Source organism: Malania oleifera, chromosome 10, assembly GCF_029873635.1.
Source record: "Malania oleifera isolate guangnan ecotype guangnan chromosome 10, ASM2987363v1, whole genome shotgun sequence".
In the NCBI taxonomy this organism is placed as follows: Eukaryota; Viridiplantae; Streptophyta; class Magnoliopsida; order Santalales; family Ximeniaceae; genus Malania; species Malania oleifera.
The window spans coordinates 13,547,936-13,574,746 of record NC_080426.1 but is presented as its reverse complement, the minus strand read 5'-3'; the positions used below and the strand labels follow the sequence as shown (position 1 = coordinate 13,574,746).

The 26,811-nt window shown below is 36.3% G+C and overlaps 1 protein-coding gene across 2 annotated transcripts; it reads right to left on the bottom strand.

Annotated features, from left to right (window-relative positions):
• Positions 1-50: 50 nt before the first annotated feature.
• LOC131165614 (uncharacterized) lies at positions 51-25,449 on the bottom strand. 2 transcript variants are annotated; one of them, XM_058123557.1, is made up of 12 exons: positions 25,180-25,449; positions 24,038-24,487; positions 23,566-23,651; positions 22,026-22,134; positions 20,542-20,609; positions 13,328-13,405; positions 12,523-12,587; positions 10,942-11,008; positions 10,639-10,821; positions 9,999-10,055; positions 9,759-9,854; positions 51-432 (listed from the first exon to the last, which is right to left on the bottom strand). In XM_058123557.1, exons 2-12 carry the CDS (start codon positions 24,480-24,482, stop codon positions 319-321), a joined length of 1,368 nt encoding a protein of 455 aa, XP_057979540.1. In that variant the 5' UTR covers positions 24,483-24,487; positions 25,180-25,449; the 3' UTR covers positions 51-318. The 2 variants fall into 2 exon arrangements, with proteins under 2 accessions (XP_057979540.1, XP_057979541.1); XM_058123558.1 differs by lacking the exon at positions 25,180-25,449 and having other exon boundaries at positions 24,038-24,505.
• Positions 25,450-26,811: the final 1,362 nt, after the last annotated feature.

Here is a 26,811-nt window from a genome sequence, read left to right as displayed (position 1 = left end):
AAAAAAAAAAAAAAAAAAAATAATAATCTTGAATAGGGAACTTTTTGCACTTCTGGAAAACAAGCATTAATAACTATATAAGTTTCCATATGCAATCAAAAGATTTGAATTACAGATGAATCAAAAGGCTTCAACGTCTGTTGTAATGTGAGGGTTCGTCAGCTAGAATATCATGTAATAATAGAATACCATGAACGCGAAGATCCTTTATTCAACAATACACTCATAAAGTTCCGTGGTTTGTATTACAATTCTTGGAAATCACATTTGTTATGGAAGTGGTGTCAACAGTGAGCTAGATCCATATAAATCTTCTGTTTAAGTTGTCCCAATTGAGCTCTGTTTCCTTTCTGCCTGGAGCGATCTGCACAATGACTCCAGCTTTTCTTTCTTGCTCCTTGTTTTCTCCAGTTGTTTCTTCAAGTGCTCGCGCTACTCAGAAAAACAATACCCAAAATAAATAGACAAATAAATAACCCAGAGCTTATGCTTGTTAGAAGCAGCTGAAAATAATTACCAGAAAGCAAAAGGTAAATAAACAAAAACATAAGAAAGTATTAGAGCCATAAAAATGACTTCTACAAACACGGGGGATATTTTTAATGAATTAAGCAAATAGCTGATAAAATAATCTAAAATGCTACATAGGCTAATGGCAACCCCAGCGCCACGACAAGCAAGGATATAATGTTCTTCCTGTGATGGGCCATACTTCCAAGGGATTGAAACCTGAACTACTAGGACAAAACAGCAGGCGTTAATACTGTTCTGCCATGAATATCGCGCCTGCCACAACCATGTCGAGGATAGTGATTGGCTCTGCTCTGGCTGGGACGCAAAGCCCTTCGAGAAAAACATAAGTTTAGGATCCTAAGTCATTGTACATGCAAAAATCCTTATTTGATTTTACATCTCCCACTAGGAATTTAAATTTCAGGGTGCAGGGTCTTTTAGCAAAACTGGTTTCTGCAAATTTGAAGAAAATGCACAACCAGTCAACGGAAGTACAACCAGTTGACCAACCAATGAACAATGGAAAATCCCATTGCTGGTATTGCTCAGGTTTCTCTTAGGGTCAACAATTCTCCAAAGGTGGTTGACTGGCTTCCCCATTAAGTTAAGCTCTTTTGCTATACTTCTGCATTTGGGTGGTTCTGAAAGATTCTATTGATTTGCTTCAGTATACAGCATGTGAAAACAATAATCACGAAAGATAAATATGAGGCCGATGGTTGGCAACTAGTGGGAATTCCATAGTGGGATATCACGAGAAACTTTTCGTTAATATTGAACACCAATTCAGCACAAGCTTTGACTAGGTGCATAGTGGTAAATAGATAGCTACTGATTTCTTTAAAATGCATCGAATTTTGGCGACAAAAGCTTCCTGTTAAATCTACATTCTCCAATGACGAAGATAGAGAAAGAATAGGCACCATTGCAGCGGAGGAAATTTGAGGATCAATAACTGGAGGGGCAAATAAGACATCAATTGTCTATCATCTATTCTTTAGTTCCAAAAAACAAAGGATTCCCTCACTTTTTATTTCCTAAAATATAAATGTTAAGAGGTTATTTATTTCTTTTAGTATTATTATTAAGTGTGTTAGTAAGTTAATTAATGGGAGTAAGGGTATTATTGTCATTAGAATGTATTTGATTTGTGTTTTAAATAAAAGGAGAGACCTATCTTCAAGTTAAGTCATTCATTTAATCAAAATCTCAACATGGTATCAGAGCATAATCCAACCTAAACACTATCATACTCAGCAGTCCCCAGAAAACACATTCCCATCCCTTCCTTCTCAGATCCACCTCCACCCTTTATAATTCACAAAACCAATCTTACAGCCAAAAACAGAACCCTCAGAAGCCTACCCTACAAAAACCCATCGCCAGAAACAGCCCCACGCACTGGCGCACGAGAGTTTCTGGCCAAGTTTTTTTTTTTCCCCTCTGCCATGTTCTGGTTCCTTCTCTAGACAATATTATCAAGCTGTTGGGGCATGTTTTTTGCCCCAAGATCCAAACCCTTTTCAACTATGCACTCGTGGTAATCTGTTAGTTTTTGTTCGGTGCTCGTAAAAGCTTCTTTGTGAGTTTCTTGGAGCAGTGGCAGTGCTATTTCAGTTGGTAAGTCGTTCACCTTGTCCGTGGTTGTGTCAATGCTTCACATAGTTTGTGATTTTCCCGATTAGTTTTGATTGTTCCTTTTGTTTGACATTGGGGTGGCTGCAAGATTGTCAGTGTTGGAATGGAGTATGAATCCCAAAAATATGTTTTCTTCATCACTGCCACAGATAACGACTCAAAAGTTGGATTGAAAGAATTATATCCAATGGTCTAAAGCTATTTGAATTATTTAGCAGGATTAGGAAAATTTGACCACTTGCTACAACCTAATCCTTTTGATGAAAAAGAGAAGAAGTGTGGATTTAAGAAGATGCCTTGATTGTTTCCCTCTTGTGAAATTCAATGGAGCCACAAATTGCACGGATGTGTATGCCTCTAGATACGTGCAAGGAAATTTGGGATTATGCCAAGCTTCTGTACTCTAGTAACATTATACATATGCATGATTTATCCCAGAAGTACTTTCAGTTACAATAGGGAGATAGGAGCATTGCAGATTATTTTGGAGAGATGAAGTGTATTCATGAGGAGCTTAACATGATGCAACCTATAACTACCAATGTTCATGAGATGCAGAAGCATAGGGAGCAAATGACAATTCTTCAGGTTCTAACGAGCTTGAGAACTGAGTTTGAGGCAGTCCAATCTCAGATACTTAGTAGTGCAGAGTTGCCATCATCTGCCACCATTTATTCTTGTGCCCTTTGTGCTTCCTTTAACACACATTCTCCTGCTCTTGCATCTGGCTGTGAAAGAACAACCTTTGCAACACAGGGTGAGTCTAGTTCTCTACCAAAAACTGCAGAAGTTATTGAAGTGGTTTGAGCAGTCGTGGTGGTAGAGATGGATGAGGTAGAGGCACTCCTCACAAGTGCACTCATTGTGGACAAAGTAATCATACTATTGAATAATGTTAGGATATCCACAGTGACCTTCACGTGTTGCCAATACAGCTACCACTGACTTCACAACTTTAGGGGTAGCTAATGCAGCTACCACCGACTCCTCACCTTTGGGGCCGGGTGGGGAGCAATGTACTGTATCCATGTCAGACGAAGAGTATTCCAAGTTCCAGCAAGTATTAAGCATCACAACAAGCTTCTCTTCCCATTACATACCTTGCCCAAACAGGTAATCCTACAGCATGCCTGTCATCCAGTACTTCTCATCCTAGTCCTTGAGTCATAAACTCTATTGCCACGAATTATATAGTAAGTATACCTAATTTCTTCTTCACTCTTCAATATCTTGCAAATTTACCTTGTGTTACTTTTGTTGATTGATCCACCACTGCAATCAAGGGAATTGGGACTGTAAATCCCACTTCTTCTATTTCTCTTCCTTCGGATTTGTATATTCCCAAGTTTCTTTTCAATCTTATGTCCATTAGCAAGATTACAAAATCCATGAATGGATCAGTAACATTCTTCCCTGAAGCCGTGGTTATTCAGGATTTGAAGGTGAGGAAGATGATTGGTGAAGGGCATGAAGCCGGTAGACTTTATCACTTTGAGCCGCTGTCTCCTTCTACCACCTACATTGTTGTTGCCGCACGGTATGGTTTTAAATCGCAGTTGCGGGTAGCATAACATAACGGTAACAGGTGTAACAGGAAGCGGAAATAACGGATGTTACATAACGGGAAGTGGGTGTAATGGCTGTGAATTTTTTTGAAGCACGCACAACCTTGTGCATAATAGCGTACTCGCATGTTTTAAGCCTTTAGCCCATCTTAGAAAAAGTTTGAGTGAATTTTGGATCCTTTAATTCGAGTAACTAAGTTATTTGGTAAGGGCAACAAGTTTACATTTGTTTCAAACCACCATTGATAGAAAAATTACGTGTGTGTGTGTGTGTACTTATACTTCTCATTGTTCTTATCTGTGATAAATTCTTATGTGTGCTAAATTAATTAATAGAACAAAATACATTATACACTCCATTAAACCATTAGACACATAAGACATACAAATAATACAAATATAAAATAGCTAGAAAAGAAAGATGGTTGAAGTTGAAAAATATAGAACATAAATATCACATTACTAATATTATCAAAATAAAATATTTTCCTAACTAGTATTTTCAAATTGTTAATTAATGCATGTATTATGAGTATTTAAAGAAATAGTAAATTTTGTATCATTGTCATCCTCATTATTATATTTTCCCACTCTCGCCACATGGTATATAGAGAATGATTTATGAAAGAGAGGGAAAAAGTGAGAAGTAAAAAATAAAATAATTTTTTTGGTGTAACAGTCCTATAGCGGTTACGTAACGGTTGTAGTGGCCTTTACGTAATGGTCGTAATTCGTAACAGGTGCTACGGCCGTGATTTTTCTTCTCACCGATTTCACGGTGTGTAACATTATCGGTAACCCAAAACGTAACGGTCGCGGCATTTATTTAAAACCATGGCCGCACCACTCTAGATTCATAGTTGTCTTGGTCATCCTTCACTGGAAAAGTTAAAACATCTTGTTCTTTATTTGGGTTTTGTGTCTAGTCTTGATTGTGATTCTTGTCGGTTGGTAAAGCAACATCGTGTCCCTTTCGCTTCCCGAGTCAATAAATGGGCTGCAAGCCCTTTCATGTTAGCCCATTCTGATGTTTGGAGTCCTAGTAGAGTTGTGTCCAAGTTAGGCTTCCAATAGTTTGTAACTTTTTTGGACGATTATTCAGGCATGGCTTGGTTATATTTAATAAAAGATTGTTATGAGTTATTTCATAGATTTTGTGCCTGTTTTTCTGAGTGGTTTTCCAGTTTGAATGCTTCTAAGTGATAATGCTAAAGAGTATTGCAGTTCACATTCACTACTTATATGACTCAATTTGATATTGTCCATAAATCATTATGTGCCCACACTCCTCAACAAAACGGGGTTGCAGAGAAGAAAAATAGACACATCCTTGAAATCACTCGCATCTTACTTTATCAAATGCAAGTACCTAAAGTGTTTTGGAGTGATGTTGTACTCACTGCTTGCTATCTGATCAATAGGATGTCATCCTCTATTCTCAGTAGTAAAATTCCCTATTCCATTCTCTATCCTAATTCACCTTTATTCTCTCTCCCTCCTCATATATTCAGGTGTGTGTCCTTTGTTCATCAACTAACTCCTGGGTGGATAAGTTGGATCCTCGTGCTATAAAATGTGTCCTTTTGAGCTACTCATATACTCAAAAGGGATATCGTTGTTATAGTCCTGTGTTGCATCGCTTCTTTGTTTCTGCCGATGTTACCTTCTTTGAGTCTACACCTTACTAAACCCAATTCCTAAGTGCTTCTGAGCTCAATGAGTCTCTTCCTCTACCTAATCTTCTAGACTCTACTTTGCTATCCCTGCCCAACCAACCATCTGAGTTTCCATGTAGTTTGAGTCCTTCTCATCGTCTTGATCATCCTACTTTACAAGTGTATTCACGATCACAGCTCCAAGGAAGAGAGTCCCCTCTCTAGCTTCTACCACCAAGTCTTTGGTTTCCTCATCTGATGATCACATTTCCTATGATGTTGATCTTCGCATTGTTGTTCAGAAGGTAAACACACATGGACCCAACATCCCATTTCCAACTATGTTGGTTATGACTTCTTATCACCTTCCTATTATTGTTTTGTTACTGCTTTATCATCTATTATCCTTCCTAAATTTGTTTCATAAGTCTTAGCCCACTCTAGGAGGCGGAATGCTATGGTTGAAGAGATGAATGCTTTACAATACAATGACAATTGGGACTTTGTATCTCTTCCTCTTGACAAGTTTGTGGTTGGTTGTCACTTGTCATTGGGTATACATTATGAAAGTCAGCCCTGATGGTTCTGTGACTCGTCTAAAGGCTCGTCTTGTTGCTAAAAGGTATACTCAGGTGTACAACTTGAATAATTCCGACACCTTTTCTCCAGTTGCAAACTTACATCAGTACGTATGTTCATCTCCTTGCCTATTGCTTATCATTGGCCTTTGCATCAGTTAGCTATGAATAATGCCTTCTTGCATAGTAATCTAGAAGAGGTCTATATGGAGCAACCACCTAGGTGTTTTGCTCAAGGGGAGTCAGGCTTAGTGTGTCAGCTCAAGGCACTATACGACTTTAAACAATCTCCCAGAGCATGGTTTGGATGTTTCAGTGTTGTAATACTTGAGGTTGGTCTTCGACAGTATACAGTGGATCATTCTGAGTTTTATCATCATACTTCATTGGGCAGGATCCATCTTGTAGTTTATATGGATGATATCGTTATTACAAGTGAGGATGATAAAGGTATTTAGAGTCTCAAAATTTTCGATAGACTAAATTTCAAACCAAAGATTTGGGACTGTTGAAATACTTCTTAGCTATAGAAGTATCTAGATCTCGTATGAGAACTATTTTGTCATAGAGGAAGTATGCTCTTGATTTGTTGAATGAAACTATATTGTAGGGATCCAAACTGGTTCATACGCCCATGGATCCTAACAGCAAGTTAGTGCCGAATATGGGAGATTTGCTATCTAATCTTGGACAATACCGGAGATTTGTTGGAAAGTTGAATTGTCTCACAGCCACTAGGCCAGATATATCTTTTGTAACAGGTGTTGTGAGTCAATTTCTAGATTCTCTTATGACAAGTCATTAGGATGCAATAATTTGCATCTTAAGATATCTCAAAGGTGCATCTGGGAGAGGTCTTTTACATCGTGATTAAGATCACACTTATATCCATGTCCCATGGATATATGGATGTAGATTGAGTTGGGTCGGCTTCCAACCGGAGATCCACAACTAGGTATCATATCTTGGTTTGTGGTAATTTGGTTTCTTGGAAGAGTACGAAACAAACTGTGGTGACCAGGTCAAGTGTTGAATCCAAATATATAGCTATGGGTCACACTAGTTTTGAACTTGTCTAGTTGAAGAACATGTTGGAAGAATTGGGTTTTTCACATTCTCAGCTTATGAAGTTGATGAGTGATAATCAAGTTGTTCTTCATATTGCCTACAACCCGGTCTTTCATGAGCGAACGAAATGCATTGAAGTTGATTGCCACTTTGTTTGGGAGAAACTTGTACAGAAACTCATTACTACCACTTATGTGAAGTCTAATCTACAACTTGCTAATTTATCCACCAAAGCTTTGGGGGGTGCTCACGTTAAATTTATTTGTAACAAGTTCGGAGCATATGACATTTATGCTCTAGCTTGCGGGAAAGTGTTAGAAGTTACTTATATCTATTAGTTTTATTATTATTAAGTGCATTAGTATATTGATTAGTGAGAGTTAGTAAGGTATTATTGTCATTAGAATGTATTTGATTCATATTATAAATAGAGGGAGAGATCTATCTTCAAGTTAGGTAATTTATTTAATCAAAATCTCAACAATAAACATTGGTGAAATAGTCTCATTTTGGGTCGTATTTGTTATACCCTTCCTAATTTTTGTTTATTTTAAAAATTTTAGTAAGGGTAGCTTAGTAGCTAGGAATATTAAGTGGACATGAGAGATTTTCTTCGGTCTCAAGGTTGGGTAGAAAGAAGGATCATTTGGTTAGTTAAAAAGAGATTGTTTCTAGATCTAATAAGAAGGTGAGCTTGCTCGTGGTGAGTTTTTTTGACATGGCTTTGTGTCACTATCCTGCATTAGAAATGCATTAGGGAGATGTTGGGCATATAAGGATTGTTTAGGCTTCAACACAATAAGATGCCTTTTATAGGACAATACCGTGAGGCCGGTGGTCCAAAGCAAACAATACCTCACCAGAATTGGATTGAGACTATTACATTTGATCCTGGTAAGTAGGTGTCTAAAAATATTGCTTTAATGGGTATCGATTTGGCAGTTAGCTTAAAGGAAAGTTCCTCCGACACAAAGTTACTAAAAGTAAATTTGGCTTGTGAAATGAGTGGAATGCAAATGTGAGAGTAAGATGTTGCTTTGAGAGACCTTGGATTTGTATTTTGCAGATCTATTCTCTGTATATGCCTTACACCAATTGTTGTGGGTAATGGTTCTCACTTTTGTTTTTGGGTAGACATTTGGTTCTGCATTTTTCATTTCCTTTCCTCGTCTGCATCATCTTTCCTTGCTGCACAATGAAGTTATTTCTTCCTTTTTGATTTCTAAGGGGGATCATTTCTCTTAGGATTTCCATTTTTAGGTCTTTCAATGATAGGGAGTTGGAGGAGCTTTCTTGTTAGTTATATTTGCCGGAGGGTATCCATACTACATGAGGGACTTTTGGTCATGGGTTCTAGATTCTTTCCAAAATTATTCTTGTAAATATTTTTTTTAGCATTGATCCCTGAAAACAAGTCCTGTCCACTTCATTGTATTATTGGAAGGCCAAAGTCCCCTCTAGGATTAAGGGTTCTAAAGAATAAACACCACCATCCTATTGCAGAATAGGAGGCCTTTAAAGGCTTTTTCTCCAAATGTAAAATCTTTGTTTTGACACATCAGAATCTGCATCTCATCTTTCCTATATTTTTTTTTTTTTTTTTTTTTTTTTTTCTCTCAGAAGGTTTGGAATAAGTTGTTTGGTTTTTTAAAAGAGAGCTATGTTTGCCCAGAATAAGTGGAGATCTGTTGGCAATTTCCTTTGCAGGATTTGGTTGGGGTAGAGATGGCCTAGCTTTTGGCAATTTCCTTTGCAGGATTTGGTCGGGGTAGAGATGACCTAGCTTTGTGGAGGTGTGGACATTTTGCTGTTTATCATTTGGTTGGAACGGAATGCTCACTACAGGGAAAAAGATGACCCCATCTTTACTCTGGAATATGATTCATTATATGGCTTTGCTTAGGCTTTTGCACCTGGTTGTTTTAAAGTGGGGTGGCTTTCCAGATTTACAGCGAGATTGGCCGGCTGGTGCTATTTTGATTGAAATTGTTTCATTTTTATTCTCTTTTTCTTCATAGGAGGATTTCTTATGGTCCTTTTTGTACAATCTTTCTTCTCTAATGAAACCTTTTCTCGTTCAGTCAAGAAATAAGTCAGTTCAGTCAAAAACTAATGACACATTGACAATATATAAAATTAATAGATATTCATCAGTAACTCCTAATACTCGTAACCCCTCGTAACTCTTTCTTTGGTCTCAACTTTTTTAACATCCTAAAGATTCCTGTACAAATTCTAAATTCCATTTAAAAAAATTATATTATTTGACCATATTACACATGCATGGCATATTACCAATGGCTAGCATATAGAAAGGGAATTTCCTATGCAGCCTACTATTCATTTTCTAAAATTTCCTTCTATTTGAATGATAAAGCTAATGGCGTTTTAGGGAAATATTTTACATCCAATAACTAATCAAGACTACTTATAAGTTATAATTAACTTAAAACTAACCTTAAACCCTATGTAAATATTAAATTTCAATTAAAAATTTACTATTACTTGACCATATTTGCCTCGCAACTTACAATAATTCATAGTGCATTAGAGAGTAAAGGTTAGAGGCATTTAAAAAAAAAAAAAGAAAAAAAAACATTTAAAAACAGATAAAAATTAAAAAGTAAAGAATTAAAAGTCTGTGGAGACTCGAATGAAGATATATTACACACACATTGCATGTGCCCAATGGTTAGTGGTATAGCTACCTAAATGGGTGAAGAAATACAAGAAAAACATACCTCCTCAACAAGTTCTATGAGAGTAACATCTGATTTCTCACATTTTCTCTTCAAGAAAATATTTTCCTTCTTAAGTTCTTTGATGGACTTTGTCATCTAATTTTCCACAGAGAACAAGTTGAATGGTAAATTACACCAGTAGAAAGAGTCACGACAGCCAAAAAGTTGCAAAGTGCATAGCAATCAAGCAAAATTATGCAACAGAATGGATGAATAATAATAAGGAAAATGTACATGTACCTTCTCCATCTCTTTCTTAAAAGTTTCAAAGACCTCATTACTCATTAACAGCGCATCCTGCACAAGATTTAATTTGCCTTTGAGATTTGGCATACAAAGGATGCAAGGAGCATCAAACAAAATGCCCTGTCAAAGGGGCAGACATTCCTTGCTTGACTAACCAATAAACTTGAGAAAATATTATATGGTAAAACAATCTCCACAACTGCAGTTTAGCTTAATAATACAGTTAAGGAAACTCGTCCTTCTTTCCAAAAAAACATTGCTTGTACAGGAAGTTAACCAGATCAACTTTTCAAAGCGAACTCCAATCTGCAGTTGTCTCCCTTCCCTTGAGGTTAACTTTTTCTCAAGGGAAAACAAAAAAAATGAAAAAATAAAATAAAATGAAATCCCCCATGCAAACCAAGAACCCAGCAGGGAGGCAAAGCTAACATAATCAGTTAAACAGTTACCCATATTATGATAGTATTAAAGAATACCTCATTTATGCAATTTATTATTAGATTGTGAGAATAAGATACTAATGAAAGAAAAATATCTCATTCATGCAATTTATTCAGATTGTGGCAATAAAATATTAATGAAATAATTCTGAGAATCACGTTGGAAGGACATGTATTACAGAAAAAACTGAGACCTGGAATTGCTGAAACTTTTCTCCATCAGCTGTCAACTGTAAGCGCAGATTTTTTTCAGTTGCCAATAACTGCGAAACCTGTTCTGCATAAAGCTTAATCTGGGACTGTTCCTGAATCAATTTTTCTTCATGCTGTTGAATTTTCAGCTCAGAAAGCTGAAGTTCCAGAGATTTCTGCTTTAACTGCACATTTAAGTTTCCAGACCAAGAAAAAACATACTCACCTCCTTGAAAATAAAATTTATAAGCATTTTAATCAAAGCCAGAATACTGTAAATATAAACAGGAAAACATTAATTGCACCTTCTGTGTAAATTGCTGTTCAGAGAGAGCATATTGATCAGTGAGCTGCTTCAACTTGCTTCTCAACCTAAACTCGAAGAGTTGTGAATGTTATTTTTCTTCTGGACAGGCCAATGTACAATACTAAAGAATTTTCAAGACTTAAACTTGAATGGAAATAAAAATTTACAGTTAGAAAACAAAGGGCTACTAGTGATTTTACAAGCTAATGTAAAAGCATATACGTAAAAGTGCTTGCTTAAAAAGATCACAGGTTCAAGGCGTGGAAACAGTCTCTTGCAAAAATGCAAGGTAAGGCTGCATACTATAGACTCATTGGTCTTCCCCGCACCCCGCATATGCGGGAGCTTTGTGCACCGGGCTGCCCTTTTAGTCTACTGTCCTAGTAGGTTGAATGGGATAAGTCTGAACTATGTGACCCAGAATCTTAAGCTCAAGATAGTACTTCGTAAAACCACCCAAGACCTCATTTACGAGCTTGTTCATCTTCTGATGTGTGGGATATTGAAAAGATGACCATTGATCAATCCAGAAATCACTCCTCTTTAATTTCTTCAGTTGCATCCTGCAAAACAAGCTGGACAACGACAACTTTGGGGGTTATCAGTCTCTCTAGCAAAAAAACTTCCATCTCCTTTGCTAAAGGTCCAAAACACAAGAATTTCTATTCCGTCAGTATCCTTCTCACTGCCCACTTATTCATTGTCCTTAGGTCACTGCTCAGCCCATTAATAGCATCAATATCAATAAGCACTACTTAAAACAAACAAAAAGCCCATCCACATTCAGCTTTCACTGCTGCAATACCAGTTGAGAAAGTCCTCAGAATTAGAGACAATTACAAAGTCCACTATATCAAAAGGACAAACAGTAATATCTGCGGCTAAATAGAGATATTAAAATATTACAAAGTTTGGTACAGAAAAGAATAGCACCAAATAGGAAATGCACAGTTTGGACCAATGAACATTCATCACATGTCTGTCAATAAAAGATTGGCATATTGAGCAATTAGGAAAAGTATGTGCAAAGAATTGAGTTTGGGTGAAATAAGGATAATGAGATTGATGGGTGTCAAAGGAACAATTAATTAATGACAGTAAACAATGGAACAGGTTGCAAGTAAGGCAGATCAACAGAATCTGGAGCTTTTTTTTCTCATCTTACAAAGGGCCATTCAAAGCCAAACATTCTTTTAAATAATTGAAATTACAGAAGACTTCTCCTATCAGATGTTTAGTACATAGCATCAATATCAATTAAGTATATCATATGGACAATTGGATAAAACACAAGGGTAAATAACAAGTTCCCAGCCTAACCAACTAAAACAAGAAAAAGGAAAAGTGGGGAAAAAGACATGTTTTTATGTCTAGAGAAATATAGAAAATAGATGCAATTAAATATGTAAAAACATTTCTATACATTCTGAGTTGTTATGAATGCTCGTTAGTCAATTCTCCATACTAGTACAGGTAAAAGAGTATTAATAATGGTATAATTTGAAATAGTGTCATTATCTCTCTTTAGAAAGAAAAGAATAAAAGAAATTTCTAGTTTCTCATGGTTCACTGGTTTTACATCTCATTCTCCTTGAGCTGAGAGAGGCATTCCTCCTTTCGTTCTTCCAGCCTATTGCTTACATCCTGCAACAGAGGAAAACCAGGTAAAGAAGAAGAATTAGCCTCATACATATGTTCCTGTTCATGTACAGACAAGACAACACTTAAGACCAACCCATTTTAATTTTGATGTATGCTATTAATATAATTTTTTAATTATAGGCACTGATAACCTACTTTAATACAATAAACTGTCATGCCATATCCCAAGCACACTTAGGACATGTCCTGACAGAGAAATGGCAACTAAAAAACATATCATATTATATAAATATTTTATCTATGACAATTATGCTTTTAATATTTATATCACATGCTACACTGAGAAAAGAATCTAATATAGGTGGAGGTTCATCTTTTTCTTCCCCTTTATTTTATATAAATTGTCAATATATCACTTTTCATGGTAAACGTTTACAAGTTTATCACAATATTTTGAAAAGCACCATATTGTGGTTATAATTATGAAGTTAACTAATTAAATTTTAAAATATTATACCACAATGAGTCATTGAATGTCTAAAGCATGTTTTTAAAAAGTAAGATTACCCAAGGAGTGTCTGACAAGTGTTGGAGAAGTATCAAATACTAAAATATATTATATAATTAGGAACACATTTATAGAGTCTCAGATGTGTGCCAAAGAAGTGTCCAATGACTGTTCGTGTAGACAACCTTATAGAAATGTCAGTGCTGCATAAGACATGCACAGTGCTTTCAAAACTAACGAAAAAGCATTATGAGAACTATAAAAAACAACAAACCTTTATTGCATCATGAAATTTGGTTGATAAATCTAATCTCAAATTTTGCCCCTCAGTGGACACTCTTTTGCATTCATCCTGCAAAACTATGAGAAGGTCATCAGTTTTCTCAAAAAAGTAAATAAAGATTTGCAGCCCAAAGAAGATTAGGTATCTGCATTTGTAAATTCCCACCTGATAATTTTCAAAGAACATAAATAAACTGAAAAGATAAACAGAAGTTTGAGTGATTTATCACAAGAAGTTTCCCCAAGAAAAGTTAAGTATACATGCTTTGATAATATATAACTTAGATTCAAGAGCATCACAATTCATAAATTTTGAATATACTAAATAAAAAGCAGAGCAGAAGGGTGTAACAATGACATAAATAGGATCAAAACGCACAAAGAGAAAATGTATGGGAACATCAACATACAAAATAAGCCACATATGGAGTCACAAACTAAATAAATAATTCAAATTCTATTCAAGCCAATTCCTTAAAGCTGAGAAATGTTAACAAAAAATTATTATCTCAACAAACATAAGAATGCATGCACACAATGATTCAATATCCCCTTTGAGTATAGGAATAGCACAGAAAAATACATTTGATAGCACGAGGATTCAACTTAACCGTTCTTGAAGTTAATTGATGGACAAAAGACACATCAGAATATACAGGGAACGGAGAACTAAGGAGCCTTAGGGAAGATAACTAAATATGGGATTTTACCACCAAGGACAGAGGATGGCATTTAACTGATGAGGGAGCAAGTTGTGAGCACAACATCACTCCCAAAAACTTAAGGGACATTCATTTGATGCAATAGGGTATGGGTGACTTCACGAATATAACTGTTTTCTGATCTACAACTTCATTTTATTGTGTAGTGTGGGCACAAGAGGACTGGTGGATCATAACTAAATTAGTCATATAGGTAGTGAATTGGGTACTGAAGTACTCCTTAGCATTATCAATACAAAGTATCTTAACTGGCATAAAAAATTGAGTCTTTATTTGAGAACAGAAAGCACAAAAGATATTAAACAACAAAGAACGATCTTGCATTAAATACAACCAAGTCATCTGGTAGCAGTCATCAACAAATGTAACAAAGTACCAAAACCCAACTTCAACATGACACGACTAGGACCCTAGATATTAGATTCAACTAGGATGAAAGGACTAACCACCCATTTGTCGACCCAAGAAGCAAAAGGAACACGATGATGTTTTCCTAATTGACAAAACTCACACTCAAGATTATACACAGAACTCAATGTAGGAACTAGTTGTTTCAACTTGCCCAAGGACAGATGATCAAGGTGACAATGGATTTGAAGTGGTGTAGCTGTGGCTGTGTAGGCAATGGGAGGAGAAAGCAACTCTAAGTACTAAAGCCCACTAGCATCAAGTCATGTGTCAATTGTCTTCCTCGTCTTCAGATCCTGAATAATCACACAATCAAGAAAGAAAGTGACAAACAATTTAGTGGCTTTGTAAGCTTACTAACTGATATGAGATTGAAAGGGGATTTAGGTATATATAAAACAGATGAAAGAGAGATGGAAGGAGTAGGATTTATTGTTCCTATCCCCTTAAAAGCAACCGGGGACCCACTTGAAGTAGAATTTTAGGATACTAGAGGGCAAAAAAGAAGATAGTCACACCTGTTATATAGTCAATGGCAGCAGGATCGATAACCCAAGAACTAGTGGGAAAGATACCAGATGACATTCAGACTATAGTATTACCTTTCTAAGCAAAAGATGCAGTGTGATAAAATGTTTGTTGAGATGATTGATACTGTAGAAACCTTGAATACTCCTCCATGGATATAGTCACGGTATGCAGTTTACTCAAACAAGTGACTAACAAGGGAACCATACTTTTGGGATTTGCAAACTCCATCCCAACGCTCAAAAACTACACCAATGATAACAAGATTAATTGCTGAAACAATCAAAACAACCACGAACAAGATGACCCACCATGAACGAGTCACAAATAAACCAGTACAAGGCTGCCACAGCACCAAGAACATGCCCAACAGCTTGATATTTTGGTCTATGGAAGGAATTGGAACATTGAATCAGAAACACAGCAAATTCCACTGTTTCAGACCCATTAAACACAGCAAATTCCACTGTTTCAGACCCAATAAACTCAATAACCATAGACAAAAAGCTTCAGGAAGCATCAAACAACCATTCCCCGGGTGTCGCACATGAACATTTAAAAAAGGTGAGATCTTTGGACAAAAAAACATCACAAAAAACTTCATTAATACGTTTATATAGGGATTCAAGCACTGCTGGATGAATTCGGGCCAAAAACATGCCTGAAAATGGCTTCATGCACCAGCATGTGGGTTGGCTTTGGCAGCCTTCAACTGGTGCGTCAGGGCACATGGGGCACCATCTGGAGATGGATTTCAGTGGGCCAGATCAGCAGTGCCTGTGGGTGACTATGGTGTTGTTTTTGCAAAATCTATAGTAGATTTTGTGTTCCTAAATTGGCAGTGTTGCCCAGGAAATTTCCATTGACTAGTCTGACTTCCAGCAGCTGCTGATTGTTTTCTATGGCTATAGTGTTACTGGAAATTCTTCTCTGATGGTAGACATGCAGCGGATTTAGGGCTTTAGGCTTTGGTTTTGATGGTGGTTATAACAATTAGGGTTTAGGTCTCAGAATCATGCTCGGATACCAAGTTGAATAATTAGGTAAAATGGAAGACCTAAAATCAATGATAGGTCTCTCCCTCTATTTATAATATATGTCAAATACAATGCTAATGACCATAACACCCTTACTAACTCACACTTCACTAAAATAACTCTACACATAATAATAATGCTAAATGACTAAATAACCATTAACACCCTCCAAGATCACCCAGCCACAATCCCTTATCATCAAGCAGTTTTTGAGCACCAACATCCTGCAAACTGACCTCCATAGGACTAACTAATAACCCATCCCCACATTGATTAGTCACAACCATACCAACACCCAAGCTCCCCTCCCTCCTCAAAGATAGCTATATCCTCCAAACATTCTAAACGAGGAAGCATAGAACAAATATCCCCAAATGCATCAAAAGTTTTGGAAACATAATTCATTTCTCATGAATTTGATCCAATATAGTCCACTATCACTTGCAAACTGTCTTACTCACCATTCTTCCAAAATATTCATTTTTGTTCCTTTTGAAAATTTCCTCCTTTATCTAAAACAACACAAAGCAGTTATGAAATTCCTCAACAAAAACTTTCGAGCATCATCTAGTTTTCAAAAATTCTCCTCCCCACTTGTTTGAATTCATACAATTATTATGAATAAAACTGTTCTCACCTTTTCCCTCCTCCATTGCTGATCAACGCTTATACACCATCAAGTCCACAGATTTTTCTTTTCCATCCTTACTTTATCCAGAAATAACATTACCAAAACATCCCTCATTCAGGCCTCCAATTGATTGCAGCTCCTACTCTGCCTGAGAATTTCCCCAATCACTCCATCACCAAGTGAACAGCCCTGCTTCTTACACTTATCCCATCAGGCATTAGAACTGCAATAAGAAGATTTTTGGGCTTCTATACTACTTGAACCACCACAAATAGAATCCCCTTGACCCTTACCAGAAATCTGATCAACTCCATGGGCTATTGCACTAGCCTCCTCAGCTTTGTCAACAATGTTGAGCTGACCTGTTCAATAGATAGGCCCAACTGGGAAGAAAAAGAACTCTACTTTCTTTTTTAAAAGCATGCTCCATATTTAAGCCATTATTACCAGAATATGGGCCTGTTCAAGTGACTGCCCCAACTTAGATAAAACTAAACTTCCTTCTTTCCAAGTACATGGCCCAGGTCTAAGACAAACAGCAAACACCCTGGCCCATCTTCATTGCTTCATCCTCCCCAAGAGAAATCCTGCTGCATCTATTAATGTCACAGCCCTTACATGACCCTAGCCACCTTGATGGTAGAAATCATCTTCAAAGGTGAACTCATGTCTTCCATAAATGAATGCTCAAATTCCTTCAATTGCAACTCACCAACACACCAAATACATATTTGAATTTTCCTTCCATCACACTGACTGCATGACTCGTCATTTCATTACATCCTCGCCATTTTTCTGTGTCACCACTACCTAAATCTACAACCAGTGAACTGACTTACCTGGCTTACCTCCTTCACCTTTCCCACCAGAATCATGATGGAGACCCTAACCAATTCAAAAAAACCATTCGGCTACACTACCCATCACCTTTTGACCCACCTCAGGCAAACACCAAAAATATCTTCCCTTTCCACCCCAGCCCTAACCGAGAAACTTCACTGCCTTTGTTAAATGAACCGACATCCAATGCTGCACCCATTTGAATATTACGAAAATCCTTCCCAAACAACCAAAGATCAACAAGCCAACAGAAAACCAATCAACAACTTTAGGAAATCTAACCCACCTGTTGTGTGAGTGGTTGTATTCAAGAACGAACAGATAAGGACTCTCCCCAACTTTGTCCAATCTGACTCCCCCCATTTTGTCCAACCTCAGATGAAAGGACTGGATTGAACGCATGCACATCCATCTTGTCTTCTTCTATTGAAACAATGGGGCTGTTCTATGCAAGAGAAAATGGGAGCTTTCATGAGAGAGAGAAAGCGTACTGCAGGAGAGCATTTTATAACATAATTTGATATTCAACACATGAAACTCACACAATTAATAGAATACCTTTAGAGAGTTTAGAATACCCTTCATCTGCCTTTACAAAAGTCAAATGAGGATACACCAAGACACTACTAGATCATAATGGATTATGCACATCATAGGATGAATCTTCAATATATCATATATTGATGGTAGCCAGAGCTCCGATTTTCAGCTACCTTCAAATGGCAACACCAACCTGAGCATTCTGGTAGGACCTCCCAAGATCCAGAGTCCCCCTCTCCTGCTGTTCAAATATAAAACAATACTTTAAATACATTAAGCCCAAACAGTAAGCCTCTTTGGCCCTGATAAGTCCATGTAAATCCAACTCGTCACAGTAACCATTCACTTCCATCAACTGTTGCCAGCAGCAACGCTCTATCTCATGCTATCAAAGTACTCCTCTCCAAACAAACAGATAAAGGAGAATTATCCACACTATCTCCAGTCACCACAGCCTTAACCTTCTCAGTGAACTCCTTAGCCAACTTCTCTACAGATTCCCTTTCATTAATAAATGTTACATCCCCCAGACCAACACATTGAGGAACATTGAACCCCCCCCCCCCAACTGAATCAACCCAATATCCCACTAGACTGGACTCTTGTCTATCACCCTCCTTCGGAATTCGATCAGAATGATGAACTCCTTAGTCAATTCCTCTACAGATTCCCTTTCATCAATAAATGTTACATCCACCAGACCAACACATTCAGGAACATTGAACACCCCAACTGAATCAACCCAATCTACCACTGGACTGGGCTCTTTTCTTTCACCCTCCTTCGGCATTCGATCAATGTTATGACTTTACTTGACACAAGTCCTCAGCAAGTTTAGGCTCTTCAATTATAAGAGTTGTATGGCCCCCCATAGTGGAAATATATCTGCCACCAGCCGCCTTTGCATATTCAACTAGCTTTGGCATTCTGTCACCATGCTCTGTGAGTCTTACCTCCCTTCTCGCTTGATACCACAGTGGAGGGCAGTTTACATTTGGGTTCAGTGCAATTGAGCCCGCCACTTTGCATATTTCGTGGGAATTGTCAACTAAACTCCCCTGTCCCAAAACATTGGCAAACCCCAGCCAATTCCAACAAGCCCAAACATATCCCCATGCCTTATCAGCATCACTCAGTCCATTCAGTTGAATCATTCTTAGCCAAGCCTATTAGGGGGCCAAAATAACTAACTTGTCCTCCCACTATATCCGGAACTCTCAGCCGATTCCATTCTTGACCATGTCCATCACAAGACCCATCCAAGTTGAACTTTAATGGGTTAAGATTTAGCTGATATTATTACCTAGAATTTGGGCAAGAATATTTCTTCCCTTGCACCTTATTTTCAAAATACATGTCTGAACCTTTTCCCTGAAAATTTCAGCAAAGCAGTTTACGACTCTGGATATTCCAGCGAGGCTAATTGAAAAACCTCCATTGCTGAACCAGGATATCCCACTTTTCCACAATATCCACATATTTTAGCCTTTGAAACAATACAAGAAACCCTGATTCCCTCCCTACCTCAGCTTCATCAACTAAATTATGCGACCCACAATCCTTACACGCCAAACATTTGCCACCTTGCCTCCCTGGGGCATTGGAACTTTCCTTCCCTTGGCCCTCGAGGTCCCAAGCATCTGCCTCCATCACTGCTTTGTAGAATTTTCACCACCCTTCCGCCTCTGGCCCATCAGAATTTTCACCACGGAACTTCTCCCGACTGTCAAGACTTTTTTGATGGAATAAAAATGACCCCAGGCGTTCAACAAGAAACTCAAGAGAATCAGGCCCCCATCAGTTGAAAGATTTTTAACCCATCTTAGCTGTTCCATGATGCATAATTGCCTATCTCCCACCCAATCGAAGTTGATGATTTTCCTACCCGCTTTTACAACCTTATAGAAAATTATCCTGAAATAACTGTCAGCCCAGAAAAAGAGAAATTGCAATGAAAGGATCTAAAGAGGAAACTGTGGTGTTGGTGATTCCGGAAACCAACTAACGAATTTTTCTTCAATGTTATTCCAGAGACCAAAAAATTAACTTCCCCAACTTATTTCCAGCAACAAATTCATGATGTCCTTGTGCATTATTTAATTTCATAAACTTATTGTTCTTTATTTTGCACTGCAACAATGCATTGGGATTTGACTATCTTGATGGTAACTTTTCCTCTCTTCCCTTTACCTTATCTTCTTTCTCTTTGCTTCCTCCCTTCTTTCTTCCTTTCACTCATTCTATCCAACACACGTAAATGCAATTAATAATCCAGTTAAATATTATTTATTGCGCAAATACCACAAGGCTAATCTTTTTAAATTCATGAGGATTCAGAATGAGATATTTTGAGAAGAATAATCAAAAACAAAAGCTAATGAATATCAACAGTCTTAGTGCATAAATAAATATATTTATTATAATCAAATCATATTTAGACAAATATAAACATTACAATGTAACCAGTTGAAGCTTATGCACAGCAAAAAGTGAAATATACCATTAGCATTTTGTTCTGACGTTGCAACTCTCTACATAGAGACTCGAGCTTATCTCGAACAGCAATGGCTACAGAAAGAAAAATGAAAATTATATTATACATTCAAAAAAGTGAAAATGGATGAAAATAAATGTAGCTATCCTTGATGTCATTAAAAACATCATGTGGATGATATGTTGAATGTTGATTAACATATCATGTATAGCTGGCAACACCTATTCTTCAAGTTGATATAACCCTACAGAACCCTATTTTTCTCACGTACTTGCCTAATGTGTGTTGCATTAAGGTTTTTTTCCGTAATGTCTAGCATTTGAGCATCTCTTCCAACATGTCCAAAAGCTTCAAGGAAATTATATACAGTATATTTTTCCAATAGTTTGACAGAGGTTTTATCCAACGTTCCATAGTATGCAGGATCAAAATTTTCCAGGAAACAAATATTATCTAGCAAACTAAAATTTTTTTTCAATGATTATTATTTAACAATATTAAGAAAAATTAATAACTTATCAGCAATCCTTCAAGGTGAATCTAATAAGACCAAGATTCTCTTAGAACTGCAAACTATCAATCAGCTTGACCAAATTCTTCTTTAGATCCTCTCATCAATAAACTCAAAATGATCAATCTTCCTAGCTGAGGTGAACCCAAGTTGTATCCTTTATTCAATGCATGCCAGCTAAAACACTTTCCCAACCCTCATCAACCTGCAATTTCACCATCTTTGCATGCAGTGCAAAATTCTAATAGCACAATCAACATAAAAACATGAGATGGCAGTGAATGGACGGTGTGTTTTTTAGATATCATAATTTAAACAATAAAAAATGTATGTCTCGATGCAACTTCGACAAAGATGACTTCAATTGTTCTTAAAAGACATCAAATATTGAACCCACCCCAAAAAAAAAATGGTGCTTACACATGTAATTCCCAAAAGGATGAATTTTCTTACTTCTTTAGAAGGTAGGAGTCATTTGTCATCATCTCATGCAGATTATATCGCCAATGATATCCAAGAAGTGACACAGAATAATGTTTTCTCACTGTAGAAATCGCAGATCAATACACTTGACTGGCAAAAATCTGACTGACTGAAAACCATTTTTCTATAAAGTTGCTCTTTAAAAATAAATTTAAGAGTGCCATCCCTGTGGTTCTCAGGACATTTATTTCTTTGTGAATGTCAATCTTACGCAGTGGGTAAATACAGTTTACCTGGATGCCTAGATCATCATCTAGACTTGAAAGACTTACAGCCAACATAGACCAAATAACAAAGATCGATGCTCAAGAAGATATTCATATATTTTGTAGGTACAGTAATGGCAATAAAAAAAATTCATAATCCAGTAAAGGTGTCAGCAAATTAACCATAAAAAATTCAAAGGTATTTTAAGCTAAGCATTGACGAATTCATATTAATCCCACCATGGGGACCTCCAAAAATAATAAAGGGCAATAACATTGGCCCTACTTACCTGCATCTCTTTCTGCAAGAACTTGTTGATACTTCAAAGTGAACTCCAGAAACTCTCTCTCAGATTTAAAGGTACGCTTTGCATTCTTGCGTTTAACTTCAGATGTTTCCTGAGCATTAAAATATAGCAACTTAAAAAACACAGCAAATTTTCATTCAATTTTTGGACAGAGACTTTGCAATACATGCATATCAAAATATTCAATATAAGCTGAATGTTCCCAAGCTGCAACACAATAAGCAAATTCATTTGAATGCTCTTATGAGAAAACCAGATACAACAAAAAACTCAAATTTACAAAAATCTGGAGAGATCTTACCAAAAAGTATTGAGACTTGAGAGAATGTTAGAATTGTTAAAAAAAAAAAAAATCAGTAATAAATCATATACATGTGTGTGTGCACCCATCACTCTAATACTTATCCTTCTTTTTATTGCACAAGAAATTTTCATCTTGTTAAGTTTTATCATAACAATAAATATCAATCCCAAAACCTTTTCTAGAGGTACCCAAACTAATAGATGTAAGAATTGGTCGAAGAAAAAAAATATAAAGTACCTTGGTATTTTTATATATTAACTGAACCAATTTTACAATATTTTCTTACAAGAATAAGTACTTTTAATTTGATCTATCCTTTGACCTGCAGGCTTCATTAAAATACAATAATAGATGCAACAAGCTGCCTTTTCAAAAAATAAACAACCAAAATGAAAACTTTGTACACACCACATACAGTGATCTCAAATGAGACACTATAATTAATCAAGGACAACTCACTATTACATTCAATTTCTCAGTCAGCCAGTTGGGTAAAAAAATTAAAATATGTTCTAGACTTGCACTACATTTTTCTATGTTAAAATTAATCCTAACAAACAATTTTAATAAGCCACAGTTTGTAGATTAATACCTACCCAACATTTCCCAACTAATTATTTACAGAATTGCTCACAAGAAGCTTCATCTCAGATGTTGCAAATTGTACTGAAATTGGGTGCCAGTAGGTTTTATGTTTTTGCCTTTCGTCAACATTATGCATCATTATGAAATAAGAATATGGCATATAGCAGTTCCTAAAAAGAGATATTTCCTTAAATAGAACCACATTAACTATTGCACTTACTAAGACTGAGTAAAAATCATTTGAATACAAATTGAAGAAACTTTTAAGTGAAAAAAAAAGGATTCTCACTGGGCTATTCCCCGATACTTCCACCACCAACTTGAAATAAGGTCATTGATAGCCAACCTCATGTCACTTTGGATGACAAAACATTCTACCAAGTTCAAACCACTGCTCATTGAATACAAGAATGAGCAAGAAGTAACTCCATCATCATCAGATATTCAATCTGTTGAGGCTTCATATACATTGTTGGCCCACAACCTAACCAACTTAAGCTTTTGGGTAAAGTGGTAATAAAAACTAAAAAGAAAGCAAATGACAGGCCTTAAAAAATAGGAGAAGAAAGAAGAATGTAAACACTCAAGACACATATCAATCTCAAAAAATCTTCTAAAACTGAAATCACTAACTAGCTTTCGGCTCTTCAATTCGGTGCTTTCTGATGAATATGTCTCCTTTAGATGGGTTGCTTGTGGGTCCAAACCCCCTTTAATGGCTGCAAGACCAATGAGTGATAAGGACAAAGAAACAACTATTAGAAGCTCAAACTAACACTGCTACTGAAAAAGAAATGATAAGCTTTCAAAACATATTCCAGCATGCACATAAGACATTATAAACATATGTTATATTCCTTGAATGATTTTAATTTTTTTTGTTGATTCAGACACTATTTCCACAAAATGTAGTAATCAAGCATCCTTAACCTACTTCCATCTTGTTCCTTGCATTCATAGGAAACCATCTATGTCATTTAAAATACATTATTGTTGCAATTGTTAAGCAGTTTGAACTGTAGGAAGCTATACCATGGTAGCTATGATTAAATCACTTTATAAGCAGAACACAGGGGCAATTTGCATTAAAGGTAAACATACTTACATTTCTCAGAACTCTGATATTTCCCATCGACTTGTTCTTCGCCATGGGAAGAGGCAGGTGATAGCTCACCCACTACCCTTGCTGACGCCCCAGAAAAGGAATCAGACGACTCGGGCATGCCCAATATGCCATCACTTTCTTCCAAACAGCCCCTGTTGGGCACTTCTACTGATTGCTCAGGGGAATTTAAGCCATCCTTCTCAGATAACAGAACTGGAAATTTTCTCATTTTTTGTGTCTTGTCTGATTTGGCCTCACTTGATTCTAGTTCTCCCAATGATTCACATCCTGAATCCAATTTTGAAAAATGACCCTCTGCATCATCTGCCCATGGCTTCTCTTCAAATGTTGGAGTTGGAGGAGCCAAGGGTTCTGCAGAGCTCTCAACAAACCCATCAGGCAATGAATCCACTTCAGGAAGCTGATTGGCAGCTAAGTTCTCCATTTCACCTGCAGTTTACAACAAGCACACTTCAATTTGTCAATAAATATCACGACTTCCTTCCATTAGCTGCTGAAAAATGAACTAGCAAATAAGATATCGTTAGTAGGACTTCCAGAAGTTTTTTGTCTCTTCAGCCCTCAAAAGCAAGAAAATGGCTTCCAAAATGCTATCCATGAACATCCAAGCTAAATGAAAAAACATACATACGTTGAACTAAATGATTCCCCGGGCTCAGCTGAGTGGATTTTCTTTCTTTTGTGGTCCAACACCAGACAACAATAAAATATGGGAGGTTCAAGTTAGCTGTGTTTGATTGCTAAAAGAAGGCAGGGATAAACACTTCGTTGTTCGGGAGATGGGGATCTTCATATGCGGGCAAATAAATCAACACAAAACACAACGTCCAAAATTTCATTTTCTTTCATTTTCCTCGCAATCAAACGGCGCAATAGCATGAAAAATAACAGAAATATGAAACGTGCCCACCGATTAATAGCATATACATATGCATTATCGTCGATCATATTCCGAAAATGCACGCAATGAAAAACTGACACGAGAGAAAACGTACAAAAATAAGGAAGAATTTTTAAAAAATCATTATGCGATCTATCTAGGCATGGAATGTCAACGAGCAAGTAAAAGGGAAAATCGAAACGAGAAAAGAGGAATTGATTGACAATGAGGTATTTCTTACCACGAAGATTTGATGGGTGAATTTGAATTTGAATTTGATGAGAAGGTGACGCCTAAAGGGGAGAGAGAACAGACGCCCTAGTTGCAGAACTGAACTGGAATGCTCTGTGGGTTTGCGCCAACCCACTACTGCTCCGCCCTTTGGCTTGCTTGGTTGCCTTGTGCATTGTGTGATTTGTGTCTCAGGGTTTGGTAGGAGGGAAAGCCGGGAAGGATAAAAAGGAAGGAAAACTCTTTCCCCTTTGTAAAAATTTTTTTTTTTTTTGGGTCCTATTTACTCCACTTCACACAGTTGCAACATTTTTTTAGGAATTAGAGTTATACACAATAATATAGTGTATTTTCCATCATATACTACACATAAATCTAATCCCACCTACTATACATGCTCCTCATGCACTTTCTTATGTATTTTTTTTTTTTAAATTAAGCAAGTAATTTTTTTTAATAAATATTATGAAACCTATAAATGAAAAATGAAATATTTTTTACATGATTAAACAAATCCTTAACTATCTAATTTTTGTATAAATCTTGAAAAATAAAACAAGAAGTTTAAACTTTTACAATATAAAAAAAAAAAAAAAAAATTTGCAACTGATTGGGCCCTTGATAGTCTTGAATCTTAAAACTTAATGAAATGCAAAGAAACCTTTTCCCTTTATATTTTAAATTGTCACGGTTAATTTAAGTATTGTATGTTTTAATGTAAAATGATTCAAAAAAAAATTATCCTTAACTTTATATTCCAAAAAAAAAAATCATAAAATTCATTGAAATTCAATAGTAACATTAACTAGGGCTAGGCATACATGATTCATTCCTAATTTTTTATTTGTGCATCAAGAAAATTAGTTCTTCATGATTTTTTTGTAATATTATAACTAATTATTTTCTTCATTTTTAATTAATTGTTCAAAACATGAAAATTGAAGACCGACCAATTGTTCAAATGTAGAATGTCAATAAGTAGGCTTGTGGACAATGTTATACATAATGTATTCAATGCTCATTTGAAATAAAACAAAATAAAATAAAGTTATCATTGTTTATCCTAAAAATGCTCTAATCAGAAGTGTCATTGATGAAAAATCATGTATAATTTTATGGATCACCTTCGTCATCAAAATTTCTCAATACTTGTATCATGTATTAACATAGTATATTGATATTAGACAATGCCATAATGAGGCAAATGTTCAGTTGACAAAAGAATTGAGTTTTTACATAAGAAATGATTAAATTAGTGAGGCACGATAATTTGAATATTCACTCTTTCCATGTATCAAGGTGGTAGATTGTATTAATATTCAAACCCAATAAAATGATACAAGACGCTCACCAAGCAATACCACTTACTTGTGTGGATCCAAATTATTGTTGTCTCGTTCACCGAATACGTGCAGCGGAAGCACACAATCACGCACGAATAAATCAACAACCACCAATGCAATCGCTCAATGATGAAATATACTCAAGAAGCAGACAAACAATAATAAGAAAAATAAAAAACATAACTAGAAAACACAAAATTTACGTGGTTCAGCAATAGTCTACGTCCACCGAAGCAGCAACCTCAATTTTCACTATGATCAATGTCAAAGCTTAATATAGGGTTACAAATCAATGATTA

Coding starts and splice junctions, on each gene's coding strand:
- LOC131165614 (XM_058123557.1), bottom strand. CDS start 24,482: ATGGAGAACTTAGCTGCCAATCAGCTTCCTGAAGTGGATTCATTGCCT. Junction 22,135..23,565: donor AATTGAAGAGCCGAAAGCTA/GTTAGTGATTTC, acceptor TTTAATGCTCAG/GAAACATCTGAAGTTAAACG. Junction 13,406..20,541: donor GTCAGAACAAAATGCTAATG/GTATATTTCACT, acceptor ATAGTTTTGCAG/GATGAATGCAAAAGAGTGTC.